Source organism: Oncorhynchus kisutch, linkage group LG4 (genome assembly GCF_002021735.2).
Source record: "Oncorhynchus kisutch isolate 150728-3 linkage group LG4, Okis_V2, whole genome shotgun sequence".
Classification (NCBI taxonomy): domain Eukaryota; kingdom Metazoa; phylum Chordata; class Actinopteri; order Salmoniformes; family Salmonidae; genus Oncorhynchus; species Oncorhynchus kisutch.
The window spans coordinates 31876917-31896601 of record NC_034177.2 but is presented as its reverse complement, the minus strand read 5'-3'; the positions used below and the strand labels follow the sequence as shown (position 1 = coordinate 31896601).

At 43.3% G+C, this 19685-nt stretch overlaps 1 protein-coding gene across 1 annotated transcript in view; it reads left to right on the top strand.

The window, feature by feature from the left end:
- The window catches only part of LOC109888852 (FERM domain-containing protein 4A-like), a 136772-nt gene that overhangs the window by 68469 nt on the left and 48618 nt on the right, over positions 1–19685 (top strand). The window contains 6 exon segments of the mRNA XM_031822813.1: positions 128–137; positions 140–221; positions 6865–6957; positions 15295–15379; positions 17020–17076; positions 19567–19589. Of these exon segments, the coding sequence (XP_031678673.1) occupies positions 128–137; positions 140–221; positions 6865–6957; positions 15295–15379; positions 17020–17076; positions 19567–19589 (350 nt within the window).

Genomic DNA, 19685 nt, shown 5'->3' with positions numbered 1-19685 from the left:
CTGACTCCACACACACACACACACACACACACACACACACACCACACACACACACACACACACACACACACACACACACACACACACACATCATACTGACTACCTGTGTGTATGTGTTTCCCTGCAGCCCAAGTTGATGGCAAGGACCTGTTAGATTTGGTGGCCTCCCACTTCAACCTGAAGGAGAAGGAATACTTTGGGATCTCCTACACAGACGAAACGTAAGTCCCTCTGGTTCACTGTTATGACCAGGAATATAGGACGGTCCTGTTTCTGGGGGGGCTATGTGAAGTGTAGGGTTTTGTTCCAGCCCAGCACTAACACACCTCTAATGGAAAGTAACAACACTCTTGTCTGTTTATCACACAAGGAAAGAAATGTATGTTTTGAAATGTGAAGATACCATTTATTGACATTGTTATTGTGGAGTATAAAACAGATATCTACAGTCTAGTCCCAGTCTGCTAGTCCCAGTCTGCTAGTCCCAGTCTGCTAGTCCCAGTCTGCTAGTCCCAGTCTGCTAGTCCCAGTTTTCTAGTCCCAGTCTGCTAGTCCCAGTCTGCTAGTCCCAGTCTGCTAGTCCCAGTCCTAGTGCTCTCATTGAATACTGTTTGTTATAGATTTACATAGGCCAACAGTCTGTGATATTTTATACCTCTCATTCATCCCTCTCTCCAGACCCTTTCAAAAACTCCACTGGCATACCAATGCTGGGTGACATTTGTAAAAGACATAGCTCTGTTTCTGTCTCTCTCTGTTTCTCCCCCAGTTCTGTCTCTCTGTTTCTGTCTCTCTCTGTTTCTCCCCAGTTCTGTCTCTCTCTGTTTCTGTCTCTCTCTGTTTCTCCCCCAGTTGTGTCTCTCTCTGTTTCTCCCCCAGTTCTGTCTCTCTCTGTTTCTGTCTCTCTCTGTTTCTGTCTCTCTCTGTTTCTCCCCCAGTTGTGTCTCTCTCTGTTTCTGTCTCTCTCTGTCTCTCTCTGTTTCTGTCTCTCTCTGTTTCTGTCTCTCTCTGTTTCTGTCTCTCTCTGTTTCTGTCTCTCTCTGTTTCTGTCTCTCTCTGTTTCTCCCCCAGTTGTGTCTCTCTCTGTTTCTCCCCCAGTTCTGTCTCTCTCTGTTTCTGTCTCTCTCTGTTTCTGTCTCTCTCTGTTTCTGTCTCTCTCTGTTTCTGTCTCTCTCTGTTTCTGTCTCTCTCTGTTTCTGTCTCTCTCTGTTTCTTCCCCAGTTGTGTCTCTCTCTGTTTCTCCCCCAGTTGTGTCTCTCTCTGTTTCTGTCTCTCTCTGTTTCTGTCTCTCTCTGTTTCCCCCCCAGTTGTGTCTCTCTCTGTTTCTCCCCCAGTTGTGTCTCTCTCTGTTTCTGTCTCTCTCTGTTTCTGTCTCTCTCTGTTTCTGTCTCTCTCTGTTTCTCCCCCAGTTCTGTCTCTCTCTGTTTCTCCCCCAGTTGTGTCTCTCTCTGTTTCTCCCCCAGTTCTGTCTCTCTGTTTCTGTCTCTCTCTGTTTCTGTCTCTCTCTGTTTCTGTCTCTCTCTGTTTCTCCCCCAGTTCTGTCTCTCTGTTTCTGTCTCTCTCTGTTTCTCCCCCAGTTCTGTCTCTCTCTGTTTCTCCCCAGTTCTGTCTCTCTGTTTCTGTCTCTCTCTGTTTCTCCCCCAGTTCTGTCTCTCTGTTTCTGTCTCTCTCTGTTTCTCCCCCAGTTGTGTCTCTCTCTGTTTCTCCCCCAGTTGTGTCTCTCTCTGTTTCTGTCTCTCTCTGTTTCTGTCTCTCTCTGTTTCCCCCCAGTTGTGTCTCTCTCTGTTTCTCCCCCAGTTGTGTCTCTCTCTGTTTCTGTCTCTCTCTGTTTCTGTCTCTCTCTGTTTCTCCCCCAGTTCTGTCTCTCTCTGTTTCTCCCCCAGTTGTGTCTCTCTCTGTTTCTGTCTCTCTCTGTTTCTCCCCCAGTTGTGTCTCTCTCTGTTTCTCCCCCAGTTCTGTCTCTCTCTGTTTCTGTCTCTCTCTGTTTCTGTCTCTCTCTGTTTCCCCCCAGTTGTGTCTCTCTCTGTTTCTCCCCCAGTTCTGTCTCTCTCTGTTTCTGTCTCTCTCTGTTTCTGTCTCTCTCTGTTTCTCCCCCAGTTCTGTCTCTCTGTTTCTGTCTCTCTCTGTTTCTCCCCCAGTTCTGTCTCTCTCTGTTTCTCCCCCAGTTCTGTCTCTCTGTTTCTGTCTCTCTCTGTTTCTCCCCCAGTTCTGTCTCTCTGTTTCTGTCTCTCTCTGTTTCCCCCCCAGTTGTGTCTCTCTCTGTTTCTCCCCCAGTTGTGTCTCTCTCTGTTTCTGTCTCTCTCTGTTTCTGTCTCTCTCTGTTTCTCCCCCAGTTCTGTCTCTCTCTGTTTCTCCCCCAGTTGTGTCTCTCTCTGTTTCTGTCTCTCTCTGTTTCTCCCCCAGTTGTGTCTCTCTCTGTTTCTCCCCCAGTTCTGTCTCTCTCTGTTTCTGTCTCTCTCTGTTTCTGTCTCTCTCTGTTTCCCCCCCAGTTGTGTCTCTCTCTGTTTCTCCCCCAGTTCTGTCTCTCTCTGTTTCTGTCTCTCTCTGTTTCTGTCTCTCTCTGTTTCTGTCTCTCTCTGTTTCTCCCCCAGTTCTGTCTCTCTGTTTCTGTCTCTCTCTGTTTCTCCCCCAGTTCTGTCTCTCTCTGTTTCTCCCCAGTTCTGTCTCTCTGTTTCTGTCTCTCTCTGTTTCTCCCTCAGTTGTGTCTCTCTCTGTTTCTCCCCCAGTTCTGTCTCTCTGTTTCTGTCTCTCTCTGTTTCTGTCTCTCTCTGTTTCTGTCTCTCTCTGTTTTCTCCCCCAGTTTCTGTCTCTCTGTTCTGTCTCTCTCTGTTTCTCTCCCAGTTCTGTCTCTCTCTGTTTCTCCCCCAGTTCTGTCTCTCTGTTTCTGTCTCTCTCTGTTTCTCCCCCAGTTCTGTCTCTCTGTTTCTGTCTCTCTCTGTTTCTCCCCCAGTTGTGTCTCTCTCTGTTTCTCCCCCAGTTGTGTCTCTCTCTGTTTCTGTCTCTCTCTGTTTCTGTCTCTCTCTGTTTCCCCCCCAGTTGTGTCTCTCTCTGTTTCTCCCCCAGTTGTGTCTCTCTCTGTTTCTGTCTCTCTCTGTTTCTGTCTCTCTCTGTTTCTCCCCCAGTTCTGTCTCTCTCTGTTTCTCCCCCAGTTGTGTCTCTCTCTGTTTCTGTCTCTCTCTGTTTCTCCCCCAGTTGTGTCTCTCTCTGTTTCTCCCCCAGTTCTGTCTCTCTCTGTTTCTGTCTCTCTCTGTTTCTGTCTCTCTCTGTTTCCCCCCCAGTTGTGTCTCTCTCTGTTTCTCCCCCAGTTCTGTCTCTCTCTGTTTCTGTCTCTCTCTGTTTCTGTCTCTCTCTGTTTCTGTCTCTCTCTGTTTCTCCCCCAGTTCTGTCTCTCTGTTTCTGTCTCTCTCTGTTTCTCCCCCAGTTCTGTCTCTCTCTGTTTCTCCCCCAGTTCTGTCTCTCTGTTTCTGTCTCTCTCTGTTTCTCCCCCAGTTGTGTCTCTCTCTGTTTCTCCCCCAGTTCTGTCTCTCTGTTTCTGTCTCTCTCTGTTTCTGTCTCTCTCTGTTTCTGTCTCTCTCTGTTTCTCCCCCAGTTCTGTCTCTCTGTTTCTGTCTCTCTCTGTTTCTCTCCCAGTTCTGTCTCTCTCTGTTTCTCCCCCAGTTCTGTCTCTCTGTTTCTGTCTCTCTCTGTTTCTCCCCCAGTTCTGTCTCTCTGTTTCTGTCTCTCTCTGGTTCTCCCCCAGTTCTGTCTCTCTGTTTCTGTCTCTCTCTGTTTCTCCCCCAGTTGTGTCTCTCTCTGTTTCTCCCCCAGTTCTGTCTCTCTGTTTCTGTCTCTCTCTGTTTCTCCCCCAGTTCTGTCTCTCTCTGATTCTCCCCCAGTTCTGTCTCTCTGTTTCTGTCTCTCTCTGTTTCTCCCCCAGTTCTGTCTCTCTCTGTTTCTCCCACAGTTCTGTCTCTCTGTTTCTGTCTCTCTCTGTTTCTCCCCCAGTTCTGTCTCTCTCTGTTTCTGTCTCTCTCTGTTTCTCCCCCAGTTCTGTTCTCTCTCTGTTTCTCCCCCAGTTCTGTCTCTCTGTTTCTGTCTCTCTCTGTTTCTCCCCCAGTTCTGTCTCTCTGTTTCTGTCTCTCTGTTTCTGTTTCTCCCCCAGTTCTGTCTCTCTGTTTCTGTCTCTCTCTGTTTCTCCCCCAGTTGTGTCTCTCTCTGTTTCTCCCCCAGTTCTGTCTCTCTGTTTCTGTCTCTCTCTGTTTCTCCCCCAGTTCTGTCTCTCTCTGATTCTCCCCCAGTTCTGTCTCTCTGTTTCTGTCTCTCTCTGTTTCTCCCCCAGTTCTGTCTCTCTGTTTCTGTCTCTCTCTGTTTCTGTTTCTCTCTGTTTCTCCCCCAGTTCTGTCTCTCTCTGTTTCTGTCTCTCTCTGTTTCTCCCCCAGTTCTGTCTCTCTCTGTTTCTCCCCCAGTTCTGTCTCTCTCTGTTTCTGTCTCTCTCTGTTTCTCCCCCCAGTTCTGTCTCTCTCTGTTTCTCCCCCAGTTCTGTCTCTCTCTGTTTCTCCCCCAGTTCTGTCTCTCTCTGTTTCTGTTTCTCTCTGTTTCTCCCCCAGTTCTGTCTCTCTCTGATTCTCCCCTAGTTGTCTCTCTCTGATTCTCCCCCAGTTATGTCTCTCTTTTTCTCCCCCAGTTCTGTCTCTCTCTGATTCTCCCCCAGTTCTGTCTCTCTCTGTTTCTGTCTCTCTCTGTTTCTCCCCCAGTTCTGTCTCTCTCTGTTTCTCCCCCAGTTGTGTCTCTCTCTGTTTCTCCCCCAGTTGTGTCTCTCTCTGATTCTCCCCCAGTTGTCTCTCTCTGATTCTCCCCCAGTTCTGTCTCTCTTTTTCTCCCCCAGTTCTGTCTCTCTCTGATTCTCCCCCAGTTCTGTCTCTCTCTGTTTCTCCCCCAGTTCTGTCTCTCTCTGATTCTCCCCCAGTTGTGTCTCTCTCTGATTCTGTTTCTCTCTGTTTCTCCCCCAGTTCTCTCTCTCTGTTTCTCCCCCAGTTGTGTCTCTCTCTGTTTCTCCCCCAGTTCTGTCTCTCTCTGTTCTGTCTCTCTCTGTTTCTGTCTCTCTGTTTCTGTCTCTCTCTGTTTCTCCCCAGTTCTGTCTCTCTCTGTTTCTGTCTCTCTCTGTTTCTCCCCCAGTTCTGTCTCTCTCTGTTTCTGTCTCTCTCTGTTTCTGTCTCTCTCTGTTTCTGTCTCTCTGTTTCTGTCTCTCTCTGTTTCTCCCCCAGTTCTGTCTCTCTCTGTTTCTGTCTCTCTCTGTTTCTGTCTCTCTGTTTCTGTCTCTCTCTGATTCTCCCTCAGTTCTGTCTCTCTCTGTTTCTGTCTCTCTCTGTTTCTCCCCCAGTTGTGTCTCTCTCTGTTTCTCCCCCAGTTCTGTCTCTCTCTGTTTCTGTCTCTCTGTTTCTGTCTCTCTCTGTTTCTCCCCCAGTTCTGTCTCTCTCTGATTCTCCCCCAGTTCTCTCTCTCTGTTTCTCCCCCAGTTGTGTCTCTCTCTGTTTCTCCCCCAGTTCTGTCTCTCTCTGTTTCTGTCTCTCTCTGTTTCTGTCTCTCTCTGTTTCTGTCTCTCTCTGTTTCTGTCTCTCTCTGTTTCTTCCCAGTTGTGTCTCTCTCTGTTTCTCCCCCAGTTCTGTCTCTCTCTGTTTCTGTCTCTCTCTGTTTCTGTCTCTCTGTTTCTGTCTCTCTCTGATTCTCCCTCAGTTCTGTCTCTCTCTGTTTCTGTCTCTCTCTGTTTCTCCCCCAGTTCTCTCTCTCTCTGTTTCTCCCCCAGTTGTGTCTCTCTCTGTTTCTCCCCCAGTTCTGTCTCTCTCTGTTTCTGTCTCTCTCTGTTTCTGTCTCTCTGTTTCTGTCTCTCTCTGATTCTCCCCCAGTTCTCTCTCTCTGTTTCTCCCCCAGTTGTGTCTCTCTCTGTTTCTCCCCCAGTTCTGTCTCTCTCTGTTTCTGTCTCTCTCTGTTTCTGTCTCTCTGTTTCTGTCTCTCTCTGATTCTCCCTCAGTTCTGTCTCTCTCTGTTTCTGTCTCTCTCTGTTTCTCCCCCAGTTCTGTCTCTCTCTGATTCTCCCCAGTTCTCTCTCTCTCTGTTTCTCCCCCAGTTGTGTCTCTCTCTGTTTCTCCCCCAGTTCTGTCTCTCTCTGTTTCTGTCTCTCTCTGTTTCTGTCTCTCTGTTTCTGTCTCTCTCTGTTTCTGTCTCTCTCTGTTTCTCCCCCAGTTCTGTCTCTCTCTGTTTCTGTCTCTCTCTGTTTCTGTCTCTCTGTTTCTGTCTCTCTCTGTTTCTCCCCCAGTTCTGTCTCTCTTTGTTTCTGTCTCTCTCTGTTTCTCCCCCAGTTCTGTCTCTCTCAGTTTCTCCCCCAGTTCTGTCTCTCTCTGTTTCTCCCCCAGTTATGTCTCTCTTTTTCTCCCCCAGTTCTGTCTCTCTCTGTTTCTCCCTCAGTCCCTCGGCTCTATATGATGTAGCTTTGTTGTTTCTGTGTTTGAGAGCTGAGAGAGCTGAACTTTGAACAAGAGAAATAGAAAGAAGACCAGTGCATGTTGCCCAGGAGACCATGCAGGGTTACCAGGGTGACAAGCTGCCTCTGCAGTTTGCATCCCCTGTCAGAAAGAGAGAGTGAGAGAGATAGAGATGGGGTGGGGTGGGGCGCAGTGGACTTGGCTATGCTATTGCAGTATTTTTACATTGTCAAGAAGGTTTTTCAATCTGCAGTACATATCTGGTCATACCAACTTTTACATTTCATGCTCAGTCAACATAAGTCAGTTCTTTAGTTTGTTAACTCCCCATTGGTCAGTTCTGTCGTGTACGGAGATTGACTCCTCATTGGTTGGGTGTGTGGTTTACTAACAGTTGTGTCTCCAGGGGTCATTTCAGCTGGCTGCAGTTGGACCGGAGGGTTCTAGAACACGAGTTCCCCAAGAAGTCTGGACCCATCGTCCTGTACTTCTGTGTCAGGTATGGTCATATCATGCATGAACACATACAAGCACAGCACCTACATGTACCTACATATATACAGCAGGCACACACACACACACACACACACACACACACAGTCAGACAGACGTCTGCACACCACACACTACCATGGCTCTGTGAAAAAGGCAGACGATAACTCTATAATACTATAAGAGAACACCATTCATAATTCAGTGATACTTGTGTCTAGCTATTATATATTAGCCTCAGTGTGTCTGTGTGTGTCAAGCGTTGAGTAAGATGTTGTATCCCTGGAAAGTGGTGCTTCTACTCTGATCTGACTCACATTTAAGTAGCAGGGTTATAAAACCAGTTTCTTTCTCCTGCCAGCCCATTTGTACTGCTCTGACAAAGGCTGATCTCTTACATAACACACGTCCTGAGTTTGTACTGCTCTGACAAAGGCTGATCTCTTACATAACACACGTCCTGAGTTTGTACTGCTCTGACAAAGGCTGATCTCTTACATAACACACGTCCTGAGTTTGCGCGTGTGTGTGCGTGCAGTCACTTCTCCATGAAAGGTACAGGATCTGAAGTGAAATTGTCTGACCTTTCTATGCAGCTGAGGAAAGGCTACACGCACACACAATGTTGAACAGTGTTGGTCAGTACTTCAGAAGTCCCTATAATGTGTTCTAGGCTCCAGGGACTGGTCATTCCTTAACAACATATTGAACAACCCGATGTGTTGGAGACACAACAGAAAGGCTAATGATAAGTGTCTCCAAAAGGGTGTTTTTACGTCATTTCCACCTACCATAATTATTATTGTATTATTGTATGGGGTATTGTATTATTGTATGGGGCATTGAATTATTGTACTGGGTGTTGTATTATTGTATGGGGTGTTGTATTATTGTACTGGGTGTTGTATTATTGTATGGGGTGTGGTATTATTGTATGATGTGTTGTATTATTGTACTGGGTGTTGTATTATTGTACTGGGTGTTGTATTATTGTATGGGGTGTTGTATTATTGTACTGGGTGTTGTATTATTGTATGGGGCATTGTATTATTGTATGGGGTGTTGTATTATTGTACTGGGTGTTGTATTATTGTACTGGGTGTTGTATTATTGTACTGGGTGTTGTATTATTGTATGGGGTGTTGTATTATTGTATGGGGTGTTGTATTATTGTATGGGGTGTTGTATTATTGTATGGGGTGTTGTATTATTGTATGGGGTGTTGTATTATTGTATGGGGTGTTGTATTATTGTATGGGGCATTGTATTATTGTATGGGGTGTTGTATTATTGTATGGGGTGTTGTATTATTGTATGGGGCATTGTATTATTGTATGGGGTGTTGTATTATTGTACTGGGTGTTGTATTATTGTATGGGGTGTTGTATTATTGTATGGGGTGTTGTATTATTGTACTGGGTGTTGTATTATTGTATGGGGCATTGTATTATTGTATGGGGTGTTGTATTATTGTATGGGGTGTTGTATTATTGTATGGGGCATTGTATTATTGTATGGGGTGTTGTATTATTGTATGGGGTGTTGTATTATTGTATGGGGCATTGTATTATTGTATGGGGTGTTTGTATTATTGTACTGGTGTTGTATTATTGTATGGGGTGTTGTATTATTGTATGGGGTGTTGTATTATTGTACTGGGTGTTGTATTATTGTATGGGGTGTGGTATTATTGTATGGGGTGTTGTATTATTGTACTGGGTGTTGTATTATTGTATGGGGTGTGGTATTATTGTATGGGGTGTTGTATTATTGTACTGGGTGTTGTATTATTGTATGGGGCATTGTATTATTGTATGGGGTGTTGTATTATTGTATGGGGTGTTGTATTATTGTACTGAGTGTTGTATTATTGTACTGGGTGTTGTATTATTGTATGGGGTGTTGTATTATTGTATGGGGTGTTGTATTATTGTACTGGGTGTTGTATTATTGTACTGGGTGTTGTATTATTGTACTGGGTGTTGTATTATTGTATGCGGTGTGGTATTATTGTATGAGGTGTTGTATTATTGTACTGGGTGTTGTATTATTGTACTGGGTGTTGTATTATTGTATGGGGTGTTGTATTATTGTACTGGGTGTTGTATTATTGTACTGGGTGTTGTATTATTGTACTGGGTGTTGTATTATTGTACTGGGTGTTGTATTATTGTATGGGGTGTTGTATTATTGTACTGGGTGTTGTATTATTGTACTGGGTGTTGTATTATTGTACTGGGTGTTGTATTATTGTACTGGGTGTTGTATTATTGTACTGGGTGTTGTATTATTGTACTGGTGTTGTATTATTGTACTGGGTGTTGTATTATTGTACTGGGTGTTGTATTATTGTACTGGGTGTTGTATTATTGTATGGGGTGTTGTATTATTGTACTGGGTGTTGTATTATTGTACTGGGTGTTGTATTATTGTATGGGGTGTTGTATTATTGTACTGGGTGTTGTATTATTGTACTGGGTGTTGAATTATTGTATGGGGTGTTGTATTATTGTACTGGGTGTTGTATTATTGTACTGGGTGTTGTATTATTGTACTGGGTGTTGAATTATTGTACTGGGTGTTGTATTATTGTACTGGGTGTTGAATTATTGTATGGGGTGTTGTATTATTGTACTGGGTGTTGTATTATTGTACTGGGTGTTGTATTATTGTACTGGGTGTTGAATTATTGTATGGGGTGTTGTATTATTGTACTGGGTGTTGAATTATTGTATGGGGTGTTGTATTATTGTATGGGGTGTGGTATTATTGTATGGGGTGTTGTATTATTGTACTGGGTGTTGTATTATTGTAATGGGTGTTGTATTATTGTATGGGGTATTGTATTATTGTATGGGGTGTTGAATTATTGTACTGGGTGTTGTATTATTGTACTGGGTGTTGAATTATTGTACTGGGTGTTGTATTATTGTACTGGGTGTTGTATTATTGTACTGGGTGTTGTATTATTGTATGGGGTGTTGTATTATTGTACTGGGTGTTGTATTATTGTACTGGGTGTTGTATTATTGTACTGGGTGTTGTATTATTGTACTGGGTGTTGTATTATTGTACTGGGTGTTGTATTATTGTACTGGGTGTTGTATTATTGTACTGGGTGTTGTATTATTGTACTGGGTGTTGTATTATTGTACCGGGTGTTGTATTATTGTATGGGGTGTTGTATTATTGTACTGGGTGTTGTATTATTGTACTGGGTGTTGTATTATTGTATGGGGTGTTGTATTATTGTACTGGGTGTTGTATTATTGTACTGGGTGTTGAATTATTGTATGGGGTGTTGTATTATTGTACTGGGTGTTGTATTATTGTACTGGGTGTTGTATTATTGTACTGGGTGTTGAATTATTGTACTGGGTGTTGTATTATTGTACTGGGTGTTGAATTATTGTATGGGGTGTTGTATTATTGTACTGGGTGTTGTATTATTGTACTGGGTGTTGTATTATTGTACTGGGTGTTGAATTATTGTATGGGGTGTTGTATTATTGTACTGGGTGTTGAATTATTGTATGGGGTGTTGTATTATTGTATGGGGTGTGGTATTATTGTATGGGGTGTTGTATTATTGTACTGGGTGTTGTATTATTGTAATGGGTGTTGTATTATTGTATGGGGTATTGTATTATTGTATGGGGTGTTGTATTATTGTACTGGGTGTTGTATTATTGTACTGGGTGTTGAATTATTGTATGGGGTGTTGAATTATTGTACTGGGTGTTGTATTATTGTACTGGGTGTTGAATTATTGTATGGGGTGTTGTATTATTGTACTGGGTGTTGTATTATTGTACTGGGTGTTGAATTATTGTACTGGGTGTTGTATTATTGTATGGGGTGTTGTATTAATGAATGGGGTGTTTTATTGTTGTATGGGGTGTTGTATTAGTTTATGGGGTGTTGTATTATTGTACTGAGTGTTGTATTATTGTATGGGGTGTTGTATTATTGTACTGAGTGTTGTATTATTGTATGGGGTGTTGTATTAATGAATGGGGTGTTTTATTGTTGTATGGGGTGTTGTATTATTGTACTGGGTGTTGTATTATTGTACTGGGTGTTTTATTGTTGTATGGGGTGTTGTATTAGTTTATGGGGTGTTGTATTATTGTACTGGGTGTTTTATTGTTGTATGGGGTGTTGTATTAGTTTATGGGGTGTTGTATTATTGTACTGGGTGTTTTATTGTTGTATGGGGTGTTGTATTATTGTACTGAGTTTTGAATTATAGTCTATAGTGTTTTATTATTTGATGGGGTGTTGAATTATTGTATGGAGTGTTGTATTATTTTATGTGGTGTATTGTTCTAACAACAAATCACTATCAAATACATTACCTTGTGTTCATGGTAAGTTAACCAGTGTCTAGACATCAGTACAGATTCAATAGTATTATACTGTTACTATTATCTCTGTTATAACTTCTAATAGTCCCACACACAGATACACGCACACATTCAAATGCTTATTAATACAATGCAATTCCACACACACACACACACACACACACACACACACACACACACACACACACACACACACACACACACACACACACACACACACACACACACACACACACACACACACACACACACACACACACAGACAGCCAGATGAAACTGCAATCAGTCTAAATGTCAGAGCTGAATCCCTGATCAGTCTTCACCACCCAGAGCAGCCGAGTGTGATAAGCTGTGTGTGTGTGTGTGTGTGTGTGTGTGTTTCAAGTTTATTTACAATATATACACGTGTTTTGCGGAAGGGGGGCTGGGGGGCTTAATTGTGCAGTGTTTATCAATCAAAATAAGAGTCTGGTAGCAACAGTTGTGTGTAGCATGAATGTACTGTGTGTGTGTGTGTGTGTATGTATGTGTGTGTGTGTGTGTGTGTGTGTGTGTGTGTGTGTGTGTGTGTGTGTGTGTGTGTGTGTGTGTGTGTGTGTGTGTGTGTGTGTGCGTGCGTGCGTGCGTGCGTGCGTGCGTGCGTGCGTGCGTGCGTGCGTGCGTGCGTGCGTGCGTGTGTGTGTGTGTGGATGAGTGGATATCTATGTGGGTGTGTACATGAGTTAGTGAGTGAGTGAGTGAGTGCATGTGTGTTAATGGTGCGGAGAGTCAGTTTAGGTGGTCAGTCCAGTTCAAGTGTTACTGTAAGTAGTCTGATGGCTTGTAGAAACTGGTTTTGAGCCTGTTGCTATCAGACCTCAGGCTCCGATACTGTCTGCCCATGGTAAGAGAGTGAACATCTTGTGTGTGGGGTCCTTCCTACAGGCCTTCGTCCTGGATTGGTGGGAGCACATCCCAGTGATGTTCTCGGCAGTCTTCACAACCCTCTGGAGGGCCTTACGGTCGTGGACAGATCAATTCCCGTACCAGTTCATGATGCAACCGGTCAGGACGCTCTCGTTGGTGCAGTGGTAGTATTTGGAGAAGACATGGGGCGGCATGCCAAATTTCTTCAGCCTTCTTAGGAAGTAGAGACGCTGTTGCACCCTCTTGATGAGAGTGGTGGTATTGTTGGTCCATGGCAAGTCCTCGGTGATGTGGACGCCGAGGAACTTAACTTCTTGACGCTACCAAACCCTGTAGCGGGATAACTTCTGTCTGCAACCGCTGAATAGCATATTAATAATATTAATATTAATATTCATGAAATCACAAGTGCAATATTTTGAAACACACCGTAGCCTTTTGTTAATCACCCTGTCGTCTCAGATTTTGAAATTATGCTTTACAGCGAAAGCAATCCAAGCGTTTGTGTAAGTTTATCGATAGCCAAGCGTAGCATTATGTACACTTAGCATCAGGAAGCTTGGTCACGAAAATCAGAAAAACAATCAAATTAACCGTTTACCTTTGATGATCTTCAGATGTTTTCACTCACGAGACTCCCAGTTACACAGCAAATGTTCCTTTTGTTCCATAAAGATTATTTTTATACCCAAAATACCGACGTTTGTTTGTCGCGTTATGTTCAGAAATCCACAGGAAAGAGCGGTCACGACAAAGCAGACGGAAATTCCAAATATTCTTCATAATGTCCACAGAAACATGTCAAACATTTTTTATAATCATTCCAGGGGTAGTTTTTAAAATATATATTCGATAATATATCAACCGGGTGTGTAGCTTTTTCCATAACAGCGGGAGGAACAATGGCCGGTTTACTCAATTGCGCACAAACTCACTCTGAGAGCCCCCACCTCTCCACTTACGCAATGTGATCCTTCACACTCATTTTTCAAAATAAAAGCCATAAAATATGTCTAAAGACTGTTGACACCTTAGGGAAGCCACAGAAAAAGGAATCTGGTTGATACCCCTTTTACCTTTATTTAACTAGGCAAGTCAGTTAAGAACAAATTCTTATTTTCAACAACGGCCTAGGAACAGTGGGTTAACTGCCTGTTCAGGGGCAGAACAACAGGTTTGTACCTTGTCAGCCCTGGGATTTGAACTTGCAACCTTTCAGTTGAAAGGCTTTAAATGGAGGACAGGCACGCATAGGAACACAGACGTTTCAAAATAAGAGGCTCTTCCTGATTGGATTATCCTCAGGCTTTCGCCTGCAATATCAGTTCTGTTATACCCACAGACAATATTTTTACAGTTTTGGAAACTTTATAGTATTTTCTATCCTAATCTGTCAATTATATGCATATTCTAGCATCTGGTCATGAGACATAGGCCATTTACTTTGGGAATGTTATTTTTCCAAACATAAAAATAGTGCCCCCTAGCTTCAAGAGGTTAAAACTGCTGACTTTCTCTACTGCAGTCCCATTGATGTGGATTGTGGCGTGTTCCCTTCTCTGCTTCCTGAAGTCAACAATCAACTCCTTTGTTTTGTTGACGTTGAGGGAGATGTTGTTGTCCTGGCACCACAATGCCAGTTCATTTACCTCCTCCCTACAGGCTGACTCGCCGTTGTTGGTTATCAGGCCTACAACCATAGTGTTGTCAGCAAACTTGAGGATGGAGTTGGTGTCGTGGGTGAAAAGGGAGTACAGCAGAGGGCTGAGGACACACCCCTGTGGAGGATTGTTGCCAATCCTCACAGCCTGTGTTCTGCCCGTCAGGAAGTCCAGTGTCACGTTGCAGGGTGTGGTGTCCAGCCCCAGGGCTCTGAGCTTGGTGTTGAGCTTGGAGGGAACAATAATGTTGAATGCTGAACTGTATGAACAGCATTCTCACATAGGTGAACCTCTTGTCCAGATACGTTACGGGTGTGTGAGAACCGATGGAAATGTTATCTTCCGTGGATATGTTGTAGCGGTCGGCACATTTTTATGGGTCAAGTGATGCTGGCATTCTGGCCTTGATGTGGACCAGTACCAACATCTAGAAGTGCTTCATGATGACCAAGGCGGAGGGATGAGTGCGAAGGGGCGATAGTCATTTGGGCATGTCACCTTGTTTTTTTGGGGGCACTGGGACGATGGTGGTCTCCTTGAAGCAGGTGGAGACTACAGCCTGGAACAGGGACAGGTTGAACATCTGAGAAGATGCTCGCCAACTGGTCAGCACACACTCCGAGGATGAGACCAGGGATACCTGGTCATCCGGAGCAGCAAGAGTCCTCCAGGATGGCTCGGTATTGTCTGCCTCAAAGAGAGCATACAATATGTTAAGCTCGTCTGGTTGGTATGCGTCGGTAGGCACCACACAGCTGGATTTGCCTTTGTAGTCCGTGATAGTCTGTAGTCTTGCCACATGCATCCCGAATCTGAGTTGGCAAACATAATTTCAAGTTTGAGTCTTCATTATCTTTTTGGGTCCCTAATGGATTTGTGGAGCTCGTATCTGCTTGCCTTGTACACGTCACACGCCACAAAGTCATCGGTGCGCGTTCTGCTGACATTGAATGCTGCAGTACTGGCTCTCTGCGTTGTTCACATATCTCCGTTCATCCAGTGGTATGGTTGGGGTATGTCCAGATTTTTATTGTGGGTACAACATCATCAACACAGGAACTGTATGGAAGCCTAATGTCTGCTGACACCTAGTGGACACTCTGCTCACTGCAGTTCTGCCACACAGTATTCTGGATCTTTTTTATTTGATTTATTTAACCCTTTTTTAACTAGGAAAGTCAGTCAAGAACAAATTCTTATTTACAATCTATAATAATGGGTTTGGAACTACTGTGGATTGAATGAGCTTCTATTGATGTCAGTCTGGTTCCAGGCAACATAACATTTCAACATTGTGTCATGGTATATAATACTGAAATGTAATTTATGTTTCTGTTCATCACAGGTATTTAGAGAGTATGTCATACCTGGTGATCTATAATAATGGGTTTCATTGACTATGTGTTACAGGTTTTACATAGAGAGTATTTCCTACCTGAAGGACAATGCTACTATCGAACTCTTTTTCCTCAATGCTAAGTCCTGCATATACAAGGTAAGTTAGTCATTACCTGCAGTTGTGTTTGCATACATGTTTTTTTTATTGATGATTCATCCTTCAGCAGTGTATTTATTTTCCCATTCATGTCATAACTACACCACAAGGGGGCATATGTGGGTCGTCAGTGTGATGTTTGAACAGATATAACATTAGCTAAGCTCATGCTATCTCCAGCACCAAAAGTGTTAACTGGCCTCTGCTAGCAAAATGCCTCCACCAACAGAGATGCTAACACTCCAGCAACACCCAGATGTTTTCCTAATATATCCCTAGCACTAATAGCTTAGCATATGCTAACACATAGCTAGTACTTCACACCTAAGGATAGGCTGTTTATAAAGGGAGACTGGCTCACTCTGACGGGCCAACTAGTGAAGAGAGGGTCGTCTGTGAAGTCTCCAGACACGCTCCAATAGATCGAAATAGACCACGTTGCTTTATTTTTTTACTTTACATAAATCAACCTATTACCACATGAAAACAGATAGTTTAGAGTTTCGCCTGGTCTCTCAGTGTCAATGTTAAACATGTGGATAAGTTTAAGATGTTAGAGTTGTGTTGCTGATATTGAGTCATTATAATGCAGTCATCTCCTGTCTGCGTTGATGGAGTGCATGTTTTACACTGGACCACACACATACTGACACACACACACCCACACCCTGACAGAAACCCGTGGCTCTGCTCACACACACACACACACACACACACACACACACACACACACACACACACACACACACACACACACACACACACACACACACACACACACACACACACATTGCTAGGCCACAGCCCCATGGTGAGAGCCCATGCTGGGTGGTAGTGCACTCAGTGTTGTGTTTCACTCTGCTGTCTGATCTCTTAACCAATTAACTGCCAGGGATCGTATACAGGACATTCCTTACATACCTGACCCCTTTAGTCACTAGTCACCCCTTAACACCCACACACACTTCCCTCAGACTCCCTTCCGTGTGTGTGAGTAGGCCCAGTCCCAGCATTGCTCATCCTAAGTAAACAGGATGGAGAGACAAAGTGAAAGACAGAGACTCTGTAGAATGGAAGCTAGTCACCAGTGCATTCCCTCATTCTCTCTTCCCCCATCATACTGTCATCTCTGAGCTGAAGCAGAGAACACAACCCCCCCCATGAAGAGAGGGCAAGAAATCAGGGAGGGAGGGGGGTAACGAGGGATAGATGAAACAAAACAATGGAGAAAAGAGTCCTGTGGAAAATGTGATAGAAAAATGTATATTCTGTATGAATGTGTTAGTCATCATTGTATTGTAGGTACATCATTACAGTATTGTCACAGGATGAATGTGGTGTATGAAATGTGCCCCTCGCAGCTCGCAAGGATTAGTTTTATTAGCACTGCAGGTTCAGTCAAGAAATAACCTTATCTAATGCGTTCATTCTCTCTCTCTCTCTCTCTCTCTCTCTCTCTCTCTCTCTCTCTCTCTCTCTCTCTCTCTCTCCCTCTCTCTCTCTCTCTCCCCCTCTCTCCCCCTCTCTCTCTCTCTCTCTCCCTCTCTCTCTCTCTCTCTCTCTCTCTCTCTCTCTCTCTCTCTCTCTCTCTCTCTCTCTCTCTCTCTCTCTCGCTCTGTCTCTCTCTCTATTTCTCTAAGGAGCTCATTGAGGTGGACAGTGAGGTGGTCTTTGAGCTGGCCTCCTATATCCTACAGGTAAGTCAGTACTCTGACTCCAACGTATGTGGGTGTTCCAGACACCAGACTCACTTGACCTTTCCCTTACCAGAAATAGTGAGCTGTCTCTCCTTTAATCCTGCTTTATATTAGAAGTGTTGTTTCTCTAGCCTGGATCTGTGTCTGCTCTAGCCAACTCCTCTGACTGTTGCTATTGGTATGTCATGTTTATCATTAGAAAAATCAAGACGTTAATTGAATGGGTTCCAAACCCTAGTTCCAGGGAGTGTGTAGGGTTCCCCCTCAGTGTAGGGTTCCCCCTCAGTGTAGGGTTCCCCCTCAGTGTAGGGTTCCCCCTCAGTGTAGGTCAGCCCATTACCTCAGTATCCTGCAACATCAGCGTACACACACTCAGACTGTGGTGTGTGTGTGTGTGTGTGTGTGTCTGCCGGTGCAGATTTATCAGGTAGGTATCTCTTGGCCTTTAGAGGTTTGGCTCCAGATGGATAATATTTCTCTCTGATTTCACCACAGGAGACCTCACCGTACTCTCACTCACCCGCCCACCCGCCCGCTCGCTCGCCCACCCACACAGACACGCACGCACACACATATACACACTCACTACCTGACCCACAAAAGCCAGTGTTATCCCCTCCATAATAGTGTATGCAGGGGCGCAACTTTCACTGGTGACGGCCCCACCTTCTGAAATTGCATTTTTGTCCCCCCCAGTTTCAACATTAGAATGTGATACTAAACCAGGCAACAGGGGCTTTAGGACCCTGCGGATGCCTCTGAGCGGTCGGTTAGGTTGTTTGGAGTGTTTATCCGACTGGATTTTAAAAGTATATAAATAATTATGTCCCCCCCACTTCTAAAGCTAAAGGTGCGCCCCTGATTGTATGTATCAGTTAAATAAAGGTTAAATAAATAAATAAAACAGGGTTGGGCTCAAATCGAATCAAATGTTATTGGTCACATACACATGGTTAGCAGATGTTATTGGTCACATACACATGGTTAGCAGATGTTATTGGTCACATACACATGGTTAGCAGATGTTATTGGTCACATACACATGGTTAGCAGATGTTATTGGTCACATACACATGGTTAGCAGATGTTATTGGTCACATACACATGGTTAGCAGATGTTATTGGTCACATACACATGGTTAGCAGATGTTATTGGTCACATACACATGGTTAGCAGATGTTATTGGTCACATACACATGGTTAGCAGATGTTATTGGTCACATACACATGGTTAGCAGATGTTATTGGTCACATACACATGGTTAGCAGATGTTATTTGTCACATACACATGGTTAGCAGATGTTATTGGTCACATACACATGGTTAGCAGATGTTATTGGTCACATACACATGGTTAGCAGATGTTATTGGTCACATACACATGGTTAGCAGATGTTATTGGTCACATACACATGGTTAGCAGATGTTATTGGTCACATACACATGGTTAGCAGATGTTATTGGTCACATACACATGGTTAGCAGATGTTATTGGTCACATACACATGGTTAGCAGATGTTATTGGTCACATACACATGGTTAGCAGATGTTATTGCGAGTGTAGCGAAATGCTTGAACTTCTAGTTCTGACAGTGCAGTAATATCTAACAATTCCACAACAACTACCTAATACACACAAATCTAAAGGGATGTAATAAGTATATATACATATAAATATATGGATAAGCAATGACCGAGAGGCATAGGCAAGATGCAATAAATGGTATAGAATACAGTATATACATATGGGATGAGTAATGCAAGATATGTAAACATTATTCAAGTGTCAAAGCATCATTGAATTGAGAATGACTCATATATTCCAGTTAAATTATTGAATTTGAATTTCATTTGAATTAGTAAACAGAATACAGAATTGCAATTCAAATTTGAATTTGAATTCAAGGAAATATAATTAAATTGTGAAATTCAATGAAATGCAAATGCCTCTTCTATTCTACATTAGGTATAGTCTATACAAATATACATCTTGTACATAAAACGTCAAACCTGGCGTTATACACATGCAGAAACATTTTTGTTGAAACAATAGATTTCCAGGACAAACTCTTAAAATGAGTGACCAAGGAAACAAAACCTATATACGAATATAATAAGTTATGAATCACGTACTGTACATTTTGTTCAATATGGGGAAAATACTACATTTCCCAGAATACATTAGTTTAACCCTCATGTTGACCCTGAGGCCTTCAAAAAGAAGCTAAATAAATGAAATGGTTAGTGGAAATATAATTGCCTACTCTAAGCACTAAGGTTAAAAGAGGTATCTTTGGTATCTGGAAGTGTGACCTGGTAGATTCAATGAAACTCCCATCTTCTATGACTGAGTGGAACTTCTTTGAAATGCACTGAATTAAATTCTACTTCCAATTTCAAATAACGAGTTGAATGTGAGTAAATTCCAAAATTCTGAATTGAGCCCAACCCTGGTGCTAAGCACCTCTATGTCTTTTCTCTCTCCAGGAGGCTAAAGGTGACTTCATCAGGTAAGAACAGTTATTATGTATCTCTACTACAGTAAGCTGTATGTGTGTAATGTACAATAGAGGGGAGGTGGCCCATGTGTTTCTTTGGTTTTTGGT